We start from the raw sequence: 19473 nt of genomic DNA on the forward strand, positions 1-19473 counted from the left end.
CAGTGGCAGCCTTGTGTACCATCTACAAGAGACACTGCAGTAACTCAGCAAGGTTCCTTAGACATCATCTTCCAAACCCACAACCACTACCATCTAGAAGAACAAGAGCAGCAGATATCTGGGAACCCCACCACATGGAGGTTCCTCTCCAAGTCACTCACCACTCTGACTTGAAAATATGTCGCCGTTCCTTCACTGTCACTGGGGCAACATTCTGGAACTCCTTCCCTAACAGCATTGTAGGTGCACCTACAACTCAAGGATTGCAGCGGTTCAAGAAGGCAACTCACTACCACCTTCTGAAGATAGAGATGGCAATAAATGCTGGCCTAACTAGCGACGCCCACATCCCGTCAATACATTTTAAAAAGGTAGATAGCGGGGAACTGGATTTCCGAAAGGCTTTCAATAAGGTACCACACAAAAGTTTAATAGGCAAGGTGAGACTCATGTAGTTGAGGGTAACTAAGGGATTGGTTATTGGATAGCAAAAAACAGGGCTTTTTCAAGTTGATAGGCAGTGAATAGTGGAGTGCCGTAAAAATCAAGAGTTTGGGCATCAACTATTTACAATCTGTAGTAATGACATAGGTGAAGAGGCATAGAGTATTTAAGTTTGCCTATAATACTAAGGTAGAGGGCAGCATGGTGGCGCAGAGGGTTAGCCCTGTTGCCTCACAGCACGGAGGTCCCAGGTTCGATCCTGGCTCTGGGTCACTGTCCATGTGGAGTTTGCATATTCTCCCCGTGTTTGTGTGGGTTTCGCCCCCACAACCCAAAGATGTATGCTAATTTCTCCTTGATTGGAAAAAAATAATACCAAGCTAGATGCAAGGTACGCTACAGGGATGACATAGTAAGACTGCAGAGAGATATAGACAGGTTAGATGAGTGGGCAACCAAATTGATGATATGGGGAAGAATGAAGAAATTCACTTTGATCATAAGAATAAAAAGCATCAGGGCGGCACAGTGGTTAGTACTGCTGCCTCACGACGCTGAGGACCCGGGTTCGATCCCGGCCCCGGGTCACTGTCCATGTGAATTTTGCACATTCTCCCCATGTCTGCATGGGTGACACCCCCAGAACCCAAAGATGTGCAGGGTAGATGGATTGGCAATGCTAAATTGCCCCTAATTGGGGAAAAAAAATTTATTGGGTACTTTAAATTTATTTTAAAAAAGTGAATAAAAAAGCAGATTTTTTTTTAAAGTTGAGAAACTTGTAGTATTGATCGAAGAAATTTAGGGGTGCTTGCACAAGGGAAGAAAGTTAGCGTGTGGGTGCAGCGAGCAATTAGGAAAGCGAACGGCATGATGGCCATTATTACAAAGGGATTGAAGTGCAAGAATAAAGAAATCTTGCTCCAGTTGTACAGAGTTTTGGTAAGACCGCATCTGAAATACTGTGGGCAATTTTTATTTCCACATTTGAGAAATGACACTTGGCGGCAGCACAGCGAAGGTTCACTAGATTGGTACCTGGGATGGAGGGATTATGATGAGAGACTGAGTAAATTGCATTTGTATTCTCTGGAGTTTAGAAGAATAAAAGGCGATCTTGTTGAAATCAATAAAATTCTAAATGAGCTTGATTGGGTGGAAGCTGAGAAATTGTTTCCAATGGTTGGGGAATCTAAAATATGGTGGCACAGTCTCAGGACAAGGGGAAAATCATTTAGGACTGTGATGAAGAGAAATTACTTCACTCATGGGTTGGGAATCTTTGGCATTTTCTCCCCAGAGGGTTATGGATGCTGCATTGTTGAATACATTTAAGGCTGGAATAGGCAGATTTTTGGTGTTTCAGGGAACGAGGGACATGTGGTGCAGGCAGGAAAATGGATTTGAAGTCCAAGATCAGGCAAGATCCTATTGAATTGCAGAGTGTGCTCGATGGGCTGTGTGGTCCACCACTGTTCCTGTTTCCTATGTTCTGACTGGTAGACGGGGTCTCTGGCTGTGGCAAGGGAGCCAATGAGGAAAAAACGTCCTTGACCTCCCCAGTCCATCAGTCGCAGATACATCTGCCCATGAGCGTATTGGTAGATGTGACCACCACGCATAAAATGGTAAGAAGTAGGAACAAGAGTAGGTCATTCAGCCCTTCGATCCTATTTAATAAGATCATGGTTAATCTAATACTCACTATGTTCACTTTCCTGCCTTATCTCACTATCCCATAATTCCCCAACTATTTAAAAACTATCGATCTCAGCGGTGAAAATGTTCAAGGACTTGGCCTCCACCGCTTCCTGTAGTAAAGAATTCCAATGGTTCACCACTCTTTGAGAGAAGAAATTCTTCCTTAAAGCTTCTTAAATAAGCACCCTCTTATTCTGTGATTACGCCCTCTGGGCTTACATTCTCTCATAAGTGGAAACAACCCCCTAACATTTACCTCTTATTCTTTTGGACTCCAAGGAGTACAGATCCAATCTTTAATCTTTCCTCATATGGCATTCCCTCCACACCCGGGACCATCCTAGTAGCCTCCTCCATACTGCCTCCAATGACATATCTTTCCTTAAATAAGGGGACCAAAACAAAGTCCCACCTTCACATTGAAGATACCCTCCATCATGTTGTGTGGCACTACCTCCATACTAATTGTGATAGTAGATTCCGACCAGATCCAGCAACCCAAAACTGGCACACATGAGCTGCTGAGAGTCATCAACTGCAGCAGAATCATATTCAAGCACAATCTGCAACCTCATGGCCCGGCATATTCCCCACTCCACCATTACCACCAAGTCAGACGATCAGCCCTGGTCCAATGAACAATGCAGGAGGGCATGCCAGGAGCAACACTAGGCATACCTAAAAATGAGGTGTCAACTTGGTGAAGCTACAGCACAGGACAGCTTGCATACCAAACAGCAAGCAATCGATAGAGCTAAGCAATTCCACAAACAGCGAATCAGATCTGAGCTCTGTAGTCCTGCCTCATCCAGTCATGAATGGTGATGGACAATTAAACAACTAATTGGAGGAGAAGGCTCCACAAGTATTCCATCCTCAGTAATGGGAGTGCCCAGCACATCGGTGTAAAGGCTGAAGCATTTGCAAACATCTTAACTCAGAAGTGCCAAGTGAATGATCCATCGCCGCCGCCTCCTAAGCTCCCAGTCTTCAGCCAATGTTATTTGCTTCATAAGATATCAAGAAATGACTGAAGGCATTGCATACTGCAAAAGCTTTGGGCGGCACGGTAGTCCAGTGGGTAGCACTGTTGTTTCACAGCTCCCGGGTCCCAGGTTTGATTCCCGGCTTGGGTACTGTTTGTTCACGTTCTCCCCGTGTCTGCGTGGGTTTCCTCCGGGTGCTCCGGTTTCCTCCCACAGTCAAAGACATGTAAGTTAGGTGGATTGGCCATGATAAATTGCCCTTAGTGCCCAAAGGGGTTGGATGGTGTTGCTGGGTTACAGGTATGGGGCAGATGTGTGGGCATAAATGGGGTGCTCTTTCCAAGGGCCGGTGCAGACTCGATGGGCTGAATGGCCTCCTTTTGCATGTTAATTCTATGTCTGACATTATTCCGGCAACAGTACTGAATACTTGTGCTCCAGAGCTAGCTGTGCCCTTAGCCAAGCTGCTTCAGTATAGCTGCAGCACTGGTATCTACCTTGTATGTGGATTTTTAAAAACTCAATTTTTCATTCATTGGATTTGGGCTTTGTAGACCTAGCCAGCATTTATTGGCAATCCATAATTGCCCTTGAGAACATGGTGAGCTGCCTTCTTGAACCTGCTGAAATCCATGTGGTGTAGATCAGCACAGAGATCTACAGTGCTGTTAGGGAGTTCCAGGATTTTAGCCTCGCAACAGCGATATATTTCCAGTTGGGATGGTGAGTGGCTTGGAGGGAATCTTCCAGGTGATAGTGTTTTTCCTTCTAGATGGTAGTGGTCATGGATTTGGAAGGTACTGTCCAATGAGCCTTGGTGGGTTGCCAGGTATGTCTTATCCAGCAGGACAAATACAACGTGGCCAATTAGTGTCCCGTCGGTCTACTCTCAATCATCAGCATAGTAATGGTAGGGGTCGTTGACAGTGCGATCAAGCAGCACTTTCTCAGTGGTTACCTGCTCACTGGCACTCAGCTTGGCTTCTGCCAGGACCACTAGCTCCTGACCTGCCCAAACGTGGAAAAATGAGCTAAACTCCAGAGATGAGGTGATAGAGTGACTGCCGTTGACATCAAGGCAGCATTTGACTGAGTATGGTATCAAGAAGCCCTAGAAAAATTGGAGTCAATGAGAATCAGGGGGAAAACTCTCCACAGCAGTGCCTGTGAGCTACCAACTTCTTTTGTTACTTTTATTTTTTAAGTTTTGCAGTGCTACTCTCATTAATGTTTTATGTTCTTGTTTGTGCCTTGTTATAATGCCTTTTTAACATGGAGAACTGGGTCATTTAACATTTTAGCTAGGTACTTTGTTTAAGTAAGAGTTAATTATCACTTCCCTGGCAGCAGCAGGTGCCACTTGTTATTGCTAAAGGACCTTCATTTATACAATGTTTTTCACAACCACTGGACATCTTTACATTAATGTGAAGTATAATCTGGTGTAATGTAGAAACCACAGCTGACAATTTGCACACAGCATGCTCCCAAAAAGCAGTAACATGATGCTGACCAGATAATGTTTTTGTGATAATTGTTGAGACAGGGGAAAATTCACTCAAGTTCAAAAGGCTTCTCTAAAAGTGATGGCCCTTTATGTGAGGCCAGAAGACCATCAGAACAAAAAATAGCTGCAGAACAAATTGGTCAAAGCTATAAATTGAGAGGAAGAACAAATGGAGGGTGAAATATCTTGAATGTTTGCCCTGTTGTCAGTGTGAATACATAACAAGATTCTAATGTGCCAATACGGAACAGCTTTTTATTGAATATAATGTATGCTGACAATGGTTTACTTTGCTTTATGGATAACAATACCTAGGGTGGGTTGGAGTGGAGGTAGAGGGCATACCTTTTATCATAATTTCAAACAATGCTGTAACATAGCTAACTAGCTGTTGAATGTCTTTTGATCTCGCCACAGCAGTTGCTGCCATGCTCAGTAAGTGGGAAACATTTACATTAAAAGCTGTTTTTAACCACTGACATTTAAGCGGTGGAAACCAGAGATCAGAGGAAGTTATCAGTGTTTTGAACATTTCCTTTTTAAAGTGTAAAGTGCATGTGAAATGAATCAAGGTTCAGTCTTTAAGGGAAAAAAACATTCTATTAAATATAAATATTGTAAATACTAATGCAACTTCAATTTGTAAAATCTGATCTCCTGCATTTTTACCGTACAGCTTCAGGCCAAAAGCTGTGTGCGTGTGTCACTCCTTTGTTAGAATTCATCTCCTCCGCACCACATTTTCCTTTACATCTTCCATCTATTCTGACTATAGGAGACAACAAGGTATTGTTGTTGACACCACCTCATGCAGTGGCTCGTAAATAGGTTTGGTAATCGCACCAACGCATGAGTATACACTGGTATACTCATGTATTTGTTAACCATCTGTGACAAGATGATGAACTGTTCAACATCTCTGGTGATGTTAGCTAATGGATTCCGGGATGAAAGAGACCCTTGTAGCAATTTGAAGTGTGCTGTGAGATTCCCCAGCCCGCTTCAAGTGACTTGAATTCACATTCCTCAATACCAACAAGTTGTGATCTTACTCTTATAGTTTAATGGATAAGCTTACAAATAAAGGGCAGGGACTAGAATGATCATTTTCAAAATATCTAGGGAATTTGTCAGAATCAGGTGCTTAACCAATTTAATGATCAGTTCATACTTTGCAATTTAATGAACAGTTCATACTTTGCAATTTAATGAACAGTTCATACTTTGTTTTATTGTAGATTTTTGACAGATTAAATACAAAGCTACATTTCCTGCATGTGTTTTATTCTTCTCAGTGGTTTGGTAACCTGGTGACTATGGAATGGTGGAATGACCTTTGGTTAAATGAAGGATTTGCCACTTTTATGGAATTTTTTTCACTGGAAAAAGTATTCCCCGAACTCCAGGTGGTAAGTGAAATAATTCTTTAGTTCTCCATCTTGTAAGGGGTGTTTTGTCATGAAAGGGGAAAGGGGTTGTTTTAAGACTCTTTCAATTCTTGCACATAACAACAGTTCATTAAGGAACAAAGGTAAAATACATATTTTCACATCTCGATATTTGTTTTCCTTCTACAAGCCAAAAATTAAGTAAATACTCTTAAATATGTTAATGTGTCTGAACTCTTGGAATCGAACCCATCTGATTGGGAAGCAGGCAGTCTGTACAACTCTGCTTATATCAGTGTGCCACTGAGGCCAGTTCTACTTACAAATGATTGTTTGTGAGAAGGAGAGGTGATTGCTAATCCTTGGTAGCAGCCATGTTGACAAAATTCACCGTCACTGCATTCTGCTTTAGTAGCTGACCTACCAGCTTACGATGTTCTGTGCACCCACCTGTGAGCCTGCTGCAAGCCAGACACCTAACCTAGAAATCTTCCATAACTCCAACAATATGCTCTTGCACATGTCTTCAGAGGTATGTTCTGAAGGAACTCTGCCACCCTGTCCAGTGGTGCCATTGGCAACCTCAACAGCACTGCCCTTCATGGAGCTGCCAACTGGAAAGTAGTTGATCAAGATTGTTTAACTATGTTCTTCAGCAGAGGGAAGGAAGGAAGAGTGCAGCAGTACTTTCACTTTGGGAACGCTTGAATACTCACCATGTTCAATTTATTTTTTGCAATGTAAAAACATTTGACAAATACTGTGTGTGAATCAAGATCTTAGAATTAATGATAAAGTTAGCTCAATTTTTCTCCCACAGGAGGTGTTTAGGGAGGATTCCCTAAGTCAGTAGTTAAAAACATTAAATCATGGTTTGAATATCCTATGGAGAAATGTACAAAGAAAACATAATATACAATGATTTCTCAGTTGGTGTAAATGTACAAATTACATTGGCTTTGGTAAGCAATTAGATTAGGAAGATAGATCAGATATACATCATCCAAAACTCTGCTGTTTGTGTCTTGACTCACATCAATTTCGGTTCCCCTATCACGCCTGTGATCGATGACCTAAATTGGCTCTCCGTCAAGCAACGGCTTGATTTAAGAATTCTTGTTGTCAAATCCCTCCATTGCATCTCTCCCCTTTTTCTCTGCAGGATTTTTAGCGACACAGCCCACCAAGATAGCTGCACTCCACTAATTCTAGTGTTCTGTGCATCCAAGATTTAGTTGCTCCATCATTGGTGGTCATGCCTTCAGTTACGTAGGCCCCAAGCTCACTGCCCTGTTTATGCCTCTCCACCTCACTTTCTGCTTTGAAGGCACTTCTTGAAACCTGCCTCTGTGACCAAGCTTTAGGTTATCCGACCTAATATCTTCTTATGTGGGTCGGAGTCAAACTTTGTTTTATAATTGGGACATTCCGTTATGTTAAAGACATTGTGTAAATAAAGTGTATTTCAACAACATCTTATGTAGTCTGATTTTCAGGTGGACTAGTCAATATGGTCCTAGCAATCATTGCACACAGAATAAGGCAATAGATTTATTTTTATTTCTGTGATTTATTTACAGGCTGACCAATTTTTGAAAACTCGCTTTCAGGCAATGGAAAAGGATTCACTGAATTCATCCCATGCTCTATCCACATCCACTTCAGTTAAAACTGCTGAGCAAATTGAGGAAATGTTTGATTCAATATCATATGAAAAGGTACTTGAGGAAGGACCATGTTTTAATATAATAATGAAATTGTAGTTCAATGTAGGTTTTCTTGCAAGTAGTTATTCAAATCCGGTAACTGGATCCTACTGTGGCTGGATATTCATTGAGATTGGCAGCAAAGGTATTCCTTCAAAGGGGGGGAAGAGACATTTTAAGTTAATTCATAATACTCTAATCTACCTCCAGTTGACTGTATGTGCAGATCATTTGAAGTGACTCACTCATTTTTGATTCTGAGATGAGCTACACTTCTTGCCGCTGTTATTGGGGGGTGGGGGGGCATTTTGGTATAGTTATCTAAGTAGCTTGATTTGGAGAATCTTGAAATATATTGGGTTTCTGTGTGTGTCCAAACAAAATTCTAAAAGCTTTGTCCACCCCACAATCCAGTCTTGCACCCTGGGTGAAATTCTCCTTTTGGAAGTCTTAAGTGTTGATGCCAGGACTTAATTGTGGCAGTTCACGTTCCTGTTGGAGGTGCTATTTGTGGAGCAATTCAGGACATGCTAAAATGCCAGCACTTTGCTGGCGTGAATTCCGAGCAATTCCCAGCACAGCAGGCATTCTAACTGCTGGGGCGGGAGTTAGCACCAAAGAGCCTGGCAGCTGGAGCTGTTTTTAAGGGCTCCACTTACCACACACTCACTGCAGCCACGGAGATGACTCAGTGAAGACCTTTCCCCAAGGTCAGGAGTCCGAGGTGGACCCACAGCTCCATGCCAGTGAGGAGAGGAGGGAGACCCTCTTCCCCAGCGTGGGCTGCAGACTCGAATCTGCCCTCCTGAACACTGCCTGGGAAGTGGTGGCAGAGGCAGTCAGCACTGCTAGTCTCACCAGGAGGAGACAGCTTGTGATCCAGAAGGCTAGGGGTCATTGGTGAATCCTTTGCCCTGAGAGGGACAGAGAACCAGGGCAGAGGATTCCAAAGGCTGTGGTGGGGGTGAGCTCTGCAGGTCCCGTGCTTCTTCTGCAATGGAGCAGCGCTTCTGAAGAATGCCAACACCTGGTGGGCTCGTGATTGAGCTTGGCCAAGCCCAACCCTTGATGATACAGCTGGGGTATGAGGGTGTTCAGAGGGGTGGCCTGGGTAAGCACCCAAATGACTAGAGGCCTTCTGAGCATTTAAACGACACAAGCAGCACTCAGCAATGTGAGCAGCCAGTAGCCTGTAAGTAGCACCAAAGAGATTCATTTAAAAGACAGACTGCAGCAATGGTGGTCTGAACCAGGTATACCGATTCCGAGGGGGATACCCCAAGTCCACAGACTTGGCACCAGATCATTACCCGCTACTGTCACTAACCCAGGCAGCCACCCCAGCAAGCCCGACAGTTTGCAACGTTTTTCAATGTTTCTTTAGCCTCCCCCTTCCCCTCCTCCGCCATCGTGCCCAATCCCTGTTTGTGAATACTTGTAGTAATTCACCCACGAGACTTCTGCGATGCGGCGGAAGGACGGAGGATTATGTGTCCGACCTGCTAATTAGGTTTAAATGAGTGCAAATGTTGGCTTTACATGCCGTTGCCAAGAGGGTGCGCAAACTTTGTTCTCGCCACCAGTGAAGGATGGCGCTTGAATCGGCGCAGATAAGGACGTCAATTTGATGCCTGATTCTCCGCCTGATTGTGGTTCGCGTTTGCAGTGTCGCGTGGGTGAGAATTTCAAACCCTGCCTGTAGTACTTTAGCCTTTCTGTCTGAGAGTAGGGAGTTTAAGCCTAATTCCAACACTGCTACTTCCAGAGCACATTACCTAGGTTGTGTAGTACTAAGGGAGTGCTGCATTGTCTGATGGATGAGACCTTAAACTGAAGGCTTGTTTTCCCACTCAGGATGGAGAAGATCCAGTGATATTTGGGAACAACTGAGGATTTCTTCTTATGTCCTGACCAATGTTTTCTCTTGACCATTCAAACAAAAAGTCATTCATTGCAAATTAGTGCAACTTCCTACACTTAAACCTTCTCGGTTTAAGTTCCTTTTGTGAAATCCCAAGTTTCTTTACCCGTCAGTCTGGCCTCAATAAAAGTCGAGATGGATTTGCAGGTACAGCATTAGTTATTTTATTTAGCTTGCAAGCTTTCCTCAATTCTCAGGAGCACGAAGCACATCCTGCTTCGTAGACTTCTGGAATCAAGTGAGGCTGTAGAACAAAGGAGTCTGTACTGATACATTCAAATGGCATCAAGTTTCACATACACGATTCCCATAGGTCATCCTATATCCCTCCTGACCTGTTGATATATTCTGATTGGCTCACTTCCAATCCCTTCCTCTGGCCCCTATTACCCAGCATCCTTTTCCCCTCCATAGCTGGACACACCTCTTCCTTTGCTTTGCCATGCGGTCTGAAATCCTTTGTCTGTTCACTCACCAGAAATAGACTGGCCTACCTCTACATTACATTAACTAATATCTCTAAAGTAACTATTTTATATCACATTTGTCACTTATAGCCAAATCTGTCTCCAATGTTAAAATCGTCACTAAAGCGCTACCACCAAGAAAGCACAACAGCGCCTATACTTCCTCAGGAAATTAAGGAAATTCGGCATGTCCACATTGACTCTTACCAACTTTTACAGATGCACCATAGAAAGCATCCTATCAGGCTGCATCACAGCCTGGTATGGCAACTGCTCGGCCCAGGACCGCAAGAAACTTCAGAGAGTCGTGAACACCGCCCAGTCCATCACACAAACCTGCCTCCCATCCATTGACTCCATCTACACCTCCCGCTGCCTGGGGAAAGTGGGCAGTATAATCAAAGATCCCTCCCACCCGGCTTACTCACTCTTCCAACTTTTTCCATTGGGCAGGAGATACAGAAGTCTGAGAACACGCACGAACAGACTCAAAAACAGCTTCTTCCCCACTGTCACCAGACTCCTAAATGACCCTCTTATGGACTGACCTCATTAACACTACACCCTGTATGCTTCATCCGATGCCAGTGCTTTTGTAGTTACATTGTATATGTTGTGTTGCCCTATTATGTATTTTCTTTTATTCCCTTTTCTTCTCATGTACTTAATGATCTGTTGAGCTGCTCGCAGAAAAATACTTTTCACTGTACCTCAGTGCACCTGACAATAAACAAATCCAATCCAATCCAAAACTCGCTACTTGAAATGTATTTTTGACACCTGACCACCTCTCCGATTTGTGCTTAGATCTAGCATCAGCTGTGAGTTTGTTTAAAATCAAATGTTGCCCAAATGCCTCTCTGACTGATTGGAATAACTAGCTAAAAACCTAAATTAATTTTAACTGGAACATATTGAAATGGAAGATATTTATTGTCGAGTGCTGATTCTTCATATGTCGGAATAGTCGGTGGAAATATCATTCGTTAAAATGTAATTTGATGTATTTGTAATTATTACATCACTCCCAGCCAATCGGCTGCAAGGTTTGCCCATTTGAGAAATCATTTGCAAATCATTTGAATGGTTTTGAGCTCAAATTACAACTTACAACTGTAGGCTCCACAACTAGAAACAACTGCCACCTGCTGGAAACAGAGGGCACAGATTTAAAGAGCTTCCCTGCTTGATGTATATAACACTTTGAAGAGTTTGCTTTGCATTTCACCATTAATGACTACAAACACTTCATTCTTATATAATGTTTGGCCTTTCAATTCCCAGGGCCGGTTGCAGTCTTTGTAAGTGAAGAAAGGTGAATTCTCACCGTGGGTGGAATTGAAAGGTCAACAGTAAGCCGACTGTAGCTAGATGTGATCTCTTGTTTCTCTCCTCTCCTCCTCCCCTGAAGTAATTCTTACATCTATTTTTCAGTAAATACCAACAATAGGGGAGGTGCAAAGATAAAACTCTTGTCTTCAAACCAACTTTGGTTGAATTTCAACTTGATCTTCAGAATTAATGTCATTTGTTTTACTTCTTTCTTCTCCTCCCCACCCTATTTAATAATGAGAATCTTTAGTCATGTCACAAGTAGGCTTACATCAAGAGTGCAATGAAGTTACTGTGAAAATCCTGAGTCGCCATACTCGGGTGCCTGTTCGGATACAATGAGGGAGAATTCCGAATGTCCAATTCACCTAACAAACATGTCTTTCAGGACTTGTGGGAGGAAACCAGAGTATCCAGAGGAAGCCCACGCAGACACTGGGAGAGCGGGCAGAATCCACACAGACAGTGACCCAAGCCAGGAATCTGGGTTCCTGGCGCTGTGAAGCAACAGTGCTAACCACTGTGCCACCGTTCCTTTCCTCACTCCTTTTCCCAGAGATGCTAACTCTTGCTAACTGGTGATTTTCTGGATGCAGTAACCCTCCAATGTCTTTCCCAAATATTAATTCTGGAGGACATCGCCGTGCCTTCACCCATTCACCTTCCAGAAAGTGTCATTGAATGGTACCTTCCAACTGTGTTTTTCCATGTAAATCCCTGTCCTTGGCCTATATTTAATATGGGACTGTCGGAACATAATCATAAAATCTTTCTTTAGTTGCTTATTGGATTTGAACATGTTTGAGTCTTTTCTCCCTATAAATTTATAAAGTGGTTGTAATTTTGAGCAACTTTGACACAAAGTAGAATTCCTGCAGCATGGAATTCTACCGTTAGTAATATACTAGATGGATATTTTAACAAGTTTCAAAGACTGGAGTGCATGTTGTCCTATCACAGCAGCTTTTTCAATATAGTAAATCTTAACTGTGGCAGCATGGTTCCACCCACTTATATTAACAGTTCTTTGGACAGTGTGTGATATGAAGGCAGACAGAACCTCTGCCAGAACATCTTAACCTTCAATACTGTACCAAACTGCCAGCATAAATCATGTGGTCAAGTTTATGAGCTGTAGCTTCTGACTAATGATACAAACCCCATAGCGACCAATGACTTTTTAACAAGATATTAATTTACGAATGACCAATGGAAGAAAGATCACAGGACAAGATTTCACATTTTAAGACTTCTGTTGTGACAAACTAAAATCAACATAGACTAAACATCACTCAACATTCAACTAACACACCAAAAGGTACTTTCACACGTAATGCACATGAAATATGCCCAATTTTACCATGGTTTCGGCAGATATGTACCAATACAAGATTTTAAGTTATAAGTTAATCTCTGCTTTCCAACATGTTCCCTTCTTCCTGCCTTGCCAGGTCAAATCATCTGGTGTCCTTCAAAAATAGTTCCAGTCAGTCTTCACATTCCAGTACTGACTTCCACTTGCAAGGCCGAACCTAGTGACGCCTTGTTCCTTAAATACTGTGAAGTCCCATCAGCCCTATTGCTTTCCTGTTGAATGGGAAACAATGTTTCCAACCATTCTGCTTGGTTGTTATCATAAAAACTGTTCACCTTGCTCTCCACAGCAGTAGCTGCAGCTTCTCCACACAGCAGTAATTCCTTTGTCTCTCTCCCTCGCTTTCTCTTCAGGTCTCCAAAAAAGCAGCTGCCCCTCATTCTTTGTCAAGGTGTGAAAACTGTCACTTGATTTTCAATAGGTCTGGCTTTCTTTCCATTAAAACCAGATCACATGGGACCTGTGAGCTGTGGTTTGGTGTGCCCATCATTCCCTTTACTCAGAACATTTTGCTTCATCTTAAATTAAAGGAGATATTTTAAATCATAACTGTTTTTAACATGTCCTGCATTCATATCACAAAGGCCCTTAGACAAATGGTTGAAAAAAGTACAATGGCTAACTCTATATTTGAGCCTCCAGAAAGCAGTTGAAGAAGAAACAGCAAATGCCTTCGGGCGCGATTCTCTGGAAAAAATTCTAAGTGTGGTAGCGAGCGGGAAATGCCGCATACTTCCCGGCACTCGGCCTTAACGAGGCCAAACAGGCTTCTCGCTGCAAATGAAGTCTCGCCAGCTGATTCACCAGGACCGCGCTCACCAGACCCCCACTAACAAGGTCGAGCAACACTTAAGCTGTACTTGCACAGCCAACCCCAACCAGCTCGCAACAGTGTCGCTGAGGAGACCAGCCCCAAGATTTAGGGACACTGACCTGGGAAGACTCCGAGACACAGTGGAGGCCAGGAGGGATGTCCTGTTCCCCGAGGGTCCTGAAGGGTGAGCCATAGGGCAACCTGGGGCGAGGTGGCGGCAGCTGTAAGCTCGGGGGGTGTAACTCGGAGGACTGGCCTCCAGTGCCGGAAAAAGGTTAACGATCTACACCAGGCAGCATGAGTGACTAGACACCAATACCACCCCATTCCTCCCCCCAATGGAGCGTCCATCCCCCAACTCTCCAGATGACCCCCTAACCCTCCCTTCGCACAACCCTTCCCACCACTGTGAACCATGTGTACAGCTAACGATGCTCGCTCTGTCTCCTCTCAGGAAAAGCTCTCCCATCATCGTCAGGAGAGGGCCCAGACTGGTTGAGAGGTGTCGGACTTAAGAATTCTCACCTCCTTCGAGGATCGTTCCCTGGAGGTAACTGGGGTGGCCAAGGACGGGGCAATCACTCGGGTGGAGGCTTGCAGAGGTGAGAAACCACCAGGCTCTAACCGGGGGACCTGTCACACGTGAGTTGTTATTGCCTGACTGACTGACCCATCCCTCCCACTGACCACATATCCATTCTCCTGCAGATCCTCCAGCCGACAGCGCCGGCCCATTCCGGACGGCCCCCTCTCCTGTCTCCCAAGGGACCACCTCGGAGGAGAGCTCCGAGGATGCAATAGTTATAGTCGTGGCACAGCTGCCATCCCCACCCTCCACCAGCACAGATACAATCACCTCAATGGGAAATGTTAGTGGTCAGGCTTCGGGGGCACAATCTGGTGAGCACCACACTGGAGGCAGGAACCCCCAAGCAACACAGCAGTTGGAGGCCTGCTGGATCCTAGGCTGATGCTAAACCTGTGGTATAGAGGTACTGGAGCTGATGGAAATGATGGGGAGCAGCCGGAACATTCAGAGGGAGATGTCAGCGTCACTTCAGCCGATCCATAGCCGTTTGGAGGAGTCCCAGAGGCTATGGGTCCAGGAGATGTCGCTGACTATGCGTGGCACTGAGGTTGCAACTGCAGTGGAAAGACTGGTGCGTGACATTGGCACCATTAGCGAAGGTGTCCAAGGCGTCGCGCAGTCGGTGATGGCCATGGCTGAGGTTCTTGGCAGACTGTCCGACTCACTGGGCGATGTCACCCAGTACCAGGCTGGCCTTGATGATGTTCTGCGAGGTGCTGTGGAGCTTGTCCCAGTCACAGCTGGGCATTGCCAAGGCGTTTCCGAGCAAGGTCCAATCACTGAGGAGCATCGCCGAGGACGTCGACACGATGATGCAGACCCTGGGGAACCACCAGGGCTGGCAGAGCCAGATGATGCAGGGGCAGCCGGGACTTGAACCAGAGTCCTGTGGGCACCAAGCAAAAGGAGGGGACGCTGGGTGGCAACCCCATCCCGTCCCATGGAGTGGCAACTGTGGCCACCAGCTCCCCTGAGTTCCATCCCTCTGATGAGGCCACGTCTCGAAGTCAGCACGGGACACGGTAGCACAGCTGTGCATGTGCCGCTGACAAGTGAGCCTGGGCCCTCTGCCCCCAGAGCCCCAGAGGACAACTGCCAGGTGCATCGAAGGTCAGAGGACATGGTAAGCAGCTGGCTGCCTCCACCTCAGATGTGCATCCTGGGGACACATCTAGATGTAGTGGTAGAGCTAGGAGGGCCAAGCACGTTGAGGATCACTGAGGGCAACGGGGGAGGGGGAGAGGGGACAATTGGGAGAGTGGGGAATTGTAAAACATATTAAACACACTTGTGCACGACCATTATGTCGCCTCTGTCACTTTCTTTGGCAATGCAGGTTGACCTCCGATCCCCTGGCCCATGTCTCCAGGTATCTCCCCCTCCCCGTGCCACCCACCCACCCTCCGGCCATGGACATGTCCCCAAGGTGTTCGGATGTTGGCTGCTGCATGTGTGGTGTTACCTCCCGCAGTGTTCAGGCACAGTGTCCAGGCATCCAAGTGTGATTGGGATGTTAGGCAATTACTCCCACATGCTACCTGGCCCACCCACGGGAATCCACTTGGGATGTGTGAAGTGCTCACTTAATCTCGATTGCCAATTTCCCATTAACAATAGCCTTCAGCCGTATGGCCAGGGACCAGGATCATACCATGGAAAGAAAAAGGTAAATTTGATCACCCCACTCCATAAAAGGAAACATAGATAAGTTCGGGAATTATAAGTCAATTAGCAATACTTTCATGTTGGTAAACTACTGAAATCTATATTATGGGGTGAAAAGATTAAGAAACTGCAGTGGATTTTCAGAAAGCATTTGATCATAACAGAATTACAGCAAAGATAATGGAGCATGAAATTGAAAAGAATCTTTCCACATGGATATTAGCATAGTTGGAGGGCAGAAAGCAAAGCATAGTTCTGAAACAACTTTGTTTGAGTTCAAGTGTGGTGAATGATATTTTACAGGGGCCATGTTTCAGACATTCTTATTGCCTGTGTAACTTGGGAAATAACTTTTAATTTAGCTGATAACGCCAGGTTTGCAGGGTGGGTCAGTGGCCATATGTTCTGGCCAAGTTGAACAGCTTGCCATCCACCCACCTTTCCATCTCCTAGCTAGACTGTCCTCTTGGTTCCAGAAGCTGCCTCCATTTCAATCCAGTGAGTCTCAAATCAGTCAAAATTGCTTGAATCTCTTTACCCCTACACAGTGAGTACAGAGTTATGGATGATCCTGCACCGATGGTCCCACTTTGACATTGTACTCTGGCCTGAGGCATTGTTATTCAAATGTGCCTGATCAATTCCTGTGTCCTTCTGGGTCAGTGGTCTGGCAAGTGTCGTTCTTAGGATGATCTTTCTTCTTAGAGTGATATGGCTTCCTTGGCTAAAGCCTGACCTTGCATCAGAGAGTAGTCAGTGTCACACTCAGCATTCTCATTGCTACAAGTGATGATACTGTTGAAGATGGTAGACACCTTCATCTGAGTCGTCAAAACCATACAAAAGCAGCATGAAGAAAAATATGCTAATAAGAGTTGGCAGCAGGACACGGTCCTGCATGGCCCTACTTCTGATCTTGAAAATCCCTGATGATGCTCCATTGTAACTGTTGAAGCTGTGCATGTGCTCGTGGAAAGAAGAAATGATGTCCAAGAGTCCAGTCAGAAGTCTTACAACACGAGGTTAAAGTCCAACAGGTTTGTTTTGAATCACTAGCTTTCGGAGCGCAGCTCCTTCATCAGGTGAGTGAAGAGGTGGGTTCCACAAACACATATATAGACAAAGTCAGCGATGCAAGAGTCCAGGCAGACAGACTATTTTCCACAACAGTTTAAAGAGTCTGTCTCTGCTGACGAGGTTGCAGGCCTTGGTGAGGTCTCTGAAGACAATGCAGAGTGCTCTGTATGGTTTGTGGCACTAATCCTGCAACTGCTGGAGAAGAAACTCTTTTCAGCTGACAATCTGCGGCTCTGACGCCGCAGTGAGAATTGGGGAAGATGCATGGCACCAGGCTTTGCAATCTGGTCAGAGCAACATGTCCAAACACCTCAGCACAATACTTTAAAAAAAAAAAATTAGTGTACCCAATTCATTTTTACCAATTAATGGGCAATTTAGCGTGACCAATCCACCTACCCTGCACATCTTTGGGTTGTGGGGGTGAAACCCACGCAGACACGGGCAGCATGGTAGCATTGTGGATAGCACAATTGCTTCAGAGCTCCAGGGTCCCAGGTTCGATTCCGGCTTGGGTCACTGTCTGTGCGGAGTCTGCACATCCTCCCCGTGCGTGCGTGGGTTTCCTCTGGGTGCTCCGGTTTCCTCCCGCAGTCCAAAGATGTGCAGGTTAGGTGGATTGGCCATGATAAATTGCCCTTAGTGTCCAAAATTGCCCTTAGTGTTGGGTGGGGTTACTGGGTTATGGGGATAGGGTGGAGGTGTTGACCTTGGGTGGGGTGCTCTTTCCAGGAGCCGGTGCAGACTCGATGGGCCAAATGGCCTCCTTCTGCACTGTAAATTCTATGAATGTGCAAACTCCACACGGACAGTGAACCAGAGCCGGGATCGAACCTGAGACCTCAGCGCTGTGAGGCAGCAGGGCTAACCCACTGGGCCACCATGCTGCCCTCTCACCACAATACTTAGCAAAGAGATGCCTTGGTAATTCTTGCAGTCATTGTGATCCTTTTTATTTTTGAACAAGGTGACTATTTTGCATCGCAAATAGAATGGAACAAGAATAGAATAGAATATAGAATTCCTACAGTGCAGAAGGAGGCCATTTGGTCCATCAAGTCTGCACCGATACTCCAAAAGAGCACCCTATCCCCTACTTTATCCTTGTAACCACATCTAACCTTTGGACACTCTGGGGCAATTCAACATAGCCAATCCACGTAGACTACACCTGTGGATTGTGGGAGGAAGCAGGAGAACCCGGAGGAAACCCACGCAGACACGAGGAGAATGTGCAAACTCCAGAGTAAGTCACCTGAGGTTGGAATCGAATCTGGGTCCCTTGCACTGAGACAGTAGTGCTTGCCACCATGCCTCCCCTATGTCTTGAGAAACACATCTTTATTTCCAGCAGAGGCACAAAAGTTCATGGAATTGCTGTAGCAGTGCTGATTTTCCACTTTTGATGATTTAAGTTGGAATGCCAATGCTTTCTGAGGGTTTTCCCACTGGTGAGATGGTCAGTGGCCTTGTTGAGCTGTACTGTGGTGATATGTCCAGCTCCTCCTCAATAGCAAAGTCTGGAATGCTGCTGAGAGCTTCTTCGGTGACCCTTTTCTCTGTTGTATGAAGTCTGAGTTAGTGCTCCTCCCACCTTTCCATCTCCTAGCTAGATCCAGTGATGCTCCTTGCCTTTGTCTTAAAGGTCGGTGGGGGGGCTGGTACTATCGGTGGGGGGAGGGTGCTGCTATCAGTGGGGGAAGGCGTGGGTGAGGCTGCTGCTATCGGTGGGGGGGGGGGGTGCTGCTACTATGTTTACTGCTGGGCCAGTTACTTTCTCTATTCCTTCATGCATCCCCCGAGCAACCTTAAATACAGCAGCAGATTGTATGCTGTTGCAGAGTTTTAACCACTATTGATTGGTGCAGTGCTGGGTAGTCTGCTGAGACTTGATGCTGATAGTTAGATTTTGTTCCTTGGGACTTGCAAGTAGTCCCGAGGGGGGGCGGGGGGGTTGTGGGTGGTCCTCTTGGTTCCAGAAACTGCCTCCATTTCAATCCAGAGAGTCTCAAACCAGTCAACATTGCTTGAATCTCTTTACCCCTACACAGTGAGTGCAGAGTTCTGGATGGTCCTGCACAGATGGTCCCACTTTGACATTGTACTCTGGTCTGAGGCATTGTTATTCAAATGTGCCTGGTCAATTCCTGTGTCCTGCTGGATCAGTGTTATGGTAAGTGTCGTTCTTAGGACAATCTTTCTTCTTGGAGTGGTATAGTTTCCTTGGCTGAAGCCTGACCTTGCTATGCATCAGGCAGTAGTCAGTGTCACACTCAGCATTCTCATAGCTACAAGTGAAGACACTGTTGAAGGTAGTATATCTGGTGATGATGATATTTAGCTGGTGCTAATGGAGTGATTTTGTATTTCTCCACGCCATCTTTTGCCATGACGTAGTTTGGCAGTAGCTGTTCATCACATTCAGTCCATGGTAACAGCATAGCTCCAGCAACCTCTCTCCATTTTTGTTCATACTGCTGATCCCTGCTACTCTATGCACA

The 19473-nt window shown here is 45.3% G+C and overlaps 1 protein-coding gene across 1 annotated transcript in view; it reads left to right on the plus strand.

Moving 5' to 3' along the window:
- Window positions 1-19473, plus strand: part of lnpep (leucyl/cystinyl aminopeptidase) — a 185885-nt gene that overhangs the window by 106185 nt on the left and 60227 nt on the right. Inside the window, exons 7-8 of the mRNA XM_072516343.1 lie at window positions 5934-6047; window positions 7607-7744. Of these exons, the coding sequence (XP_072372444.1) occupies window positions 5934-6047; window positions 7607-7744 (252 nt within the window). The remainder of the gene's footprint in view (window positions 1-5933; window positions 6048-7606; window positions 7745-19473) is intronic.

Source organism: Scyliorhinus torazame, chromosome 9, assembly GCF_047496885.1.
Source record: "Scyliorhinus torazame isolate Kashiwa2021f chromosome 9, sScyTor2.1, whole genome shotgun sequence".
NCBI classification, from domain to species: domain Eukaryota; kingdom Metazoa; phylum Chordata; class Chondrichthyes; order Carcharhiniformes; family Scyliorhinidae; genus Scyliorhinus; species Scyliorhinus torazame.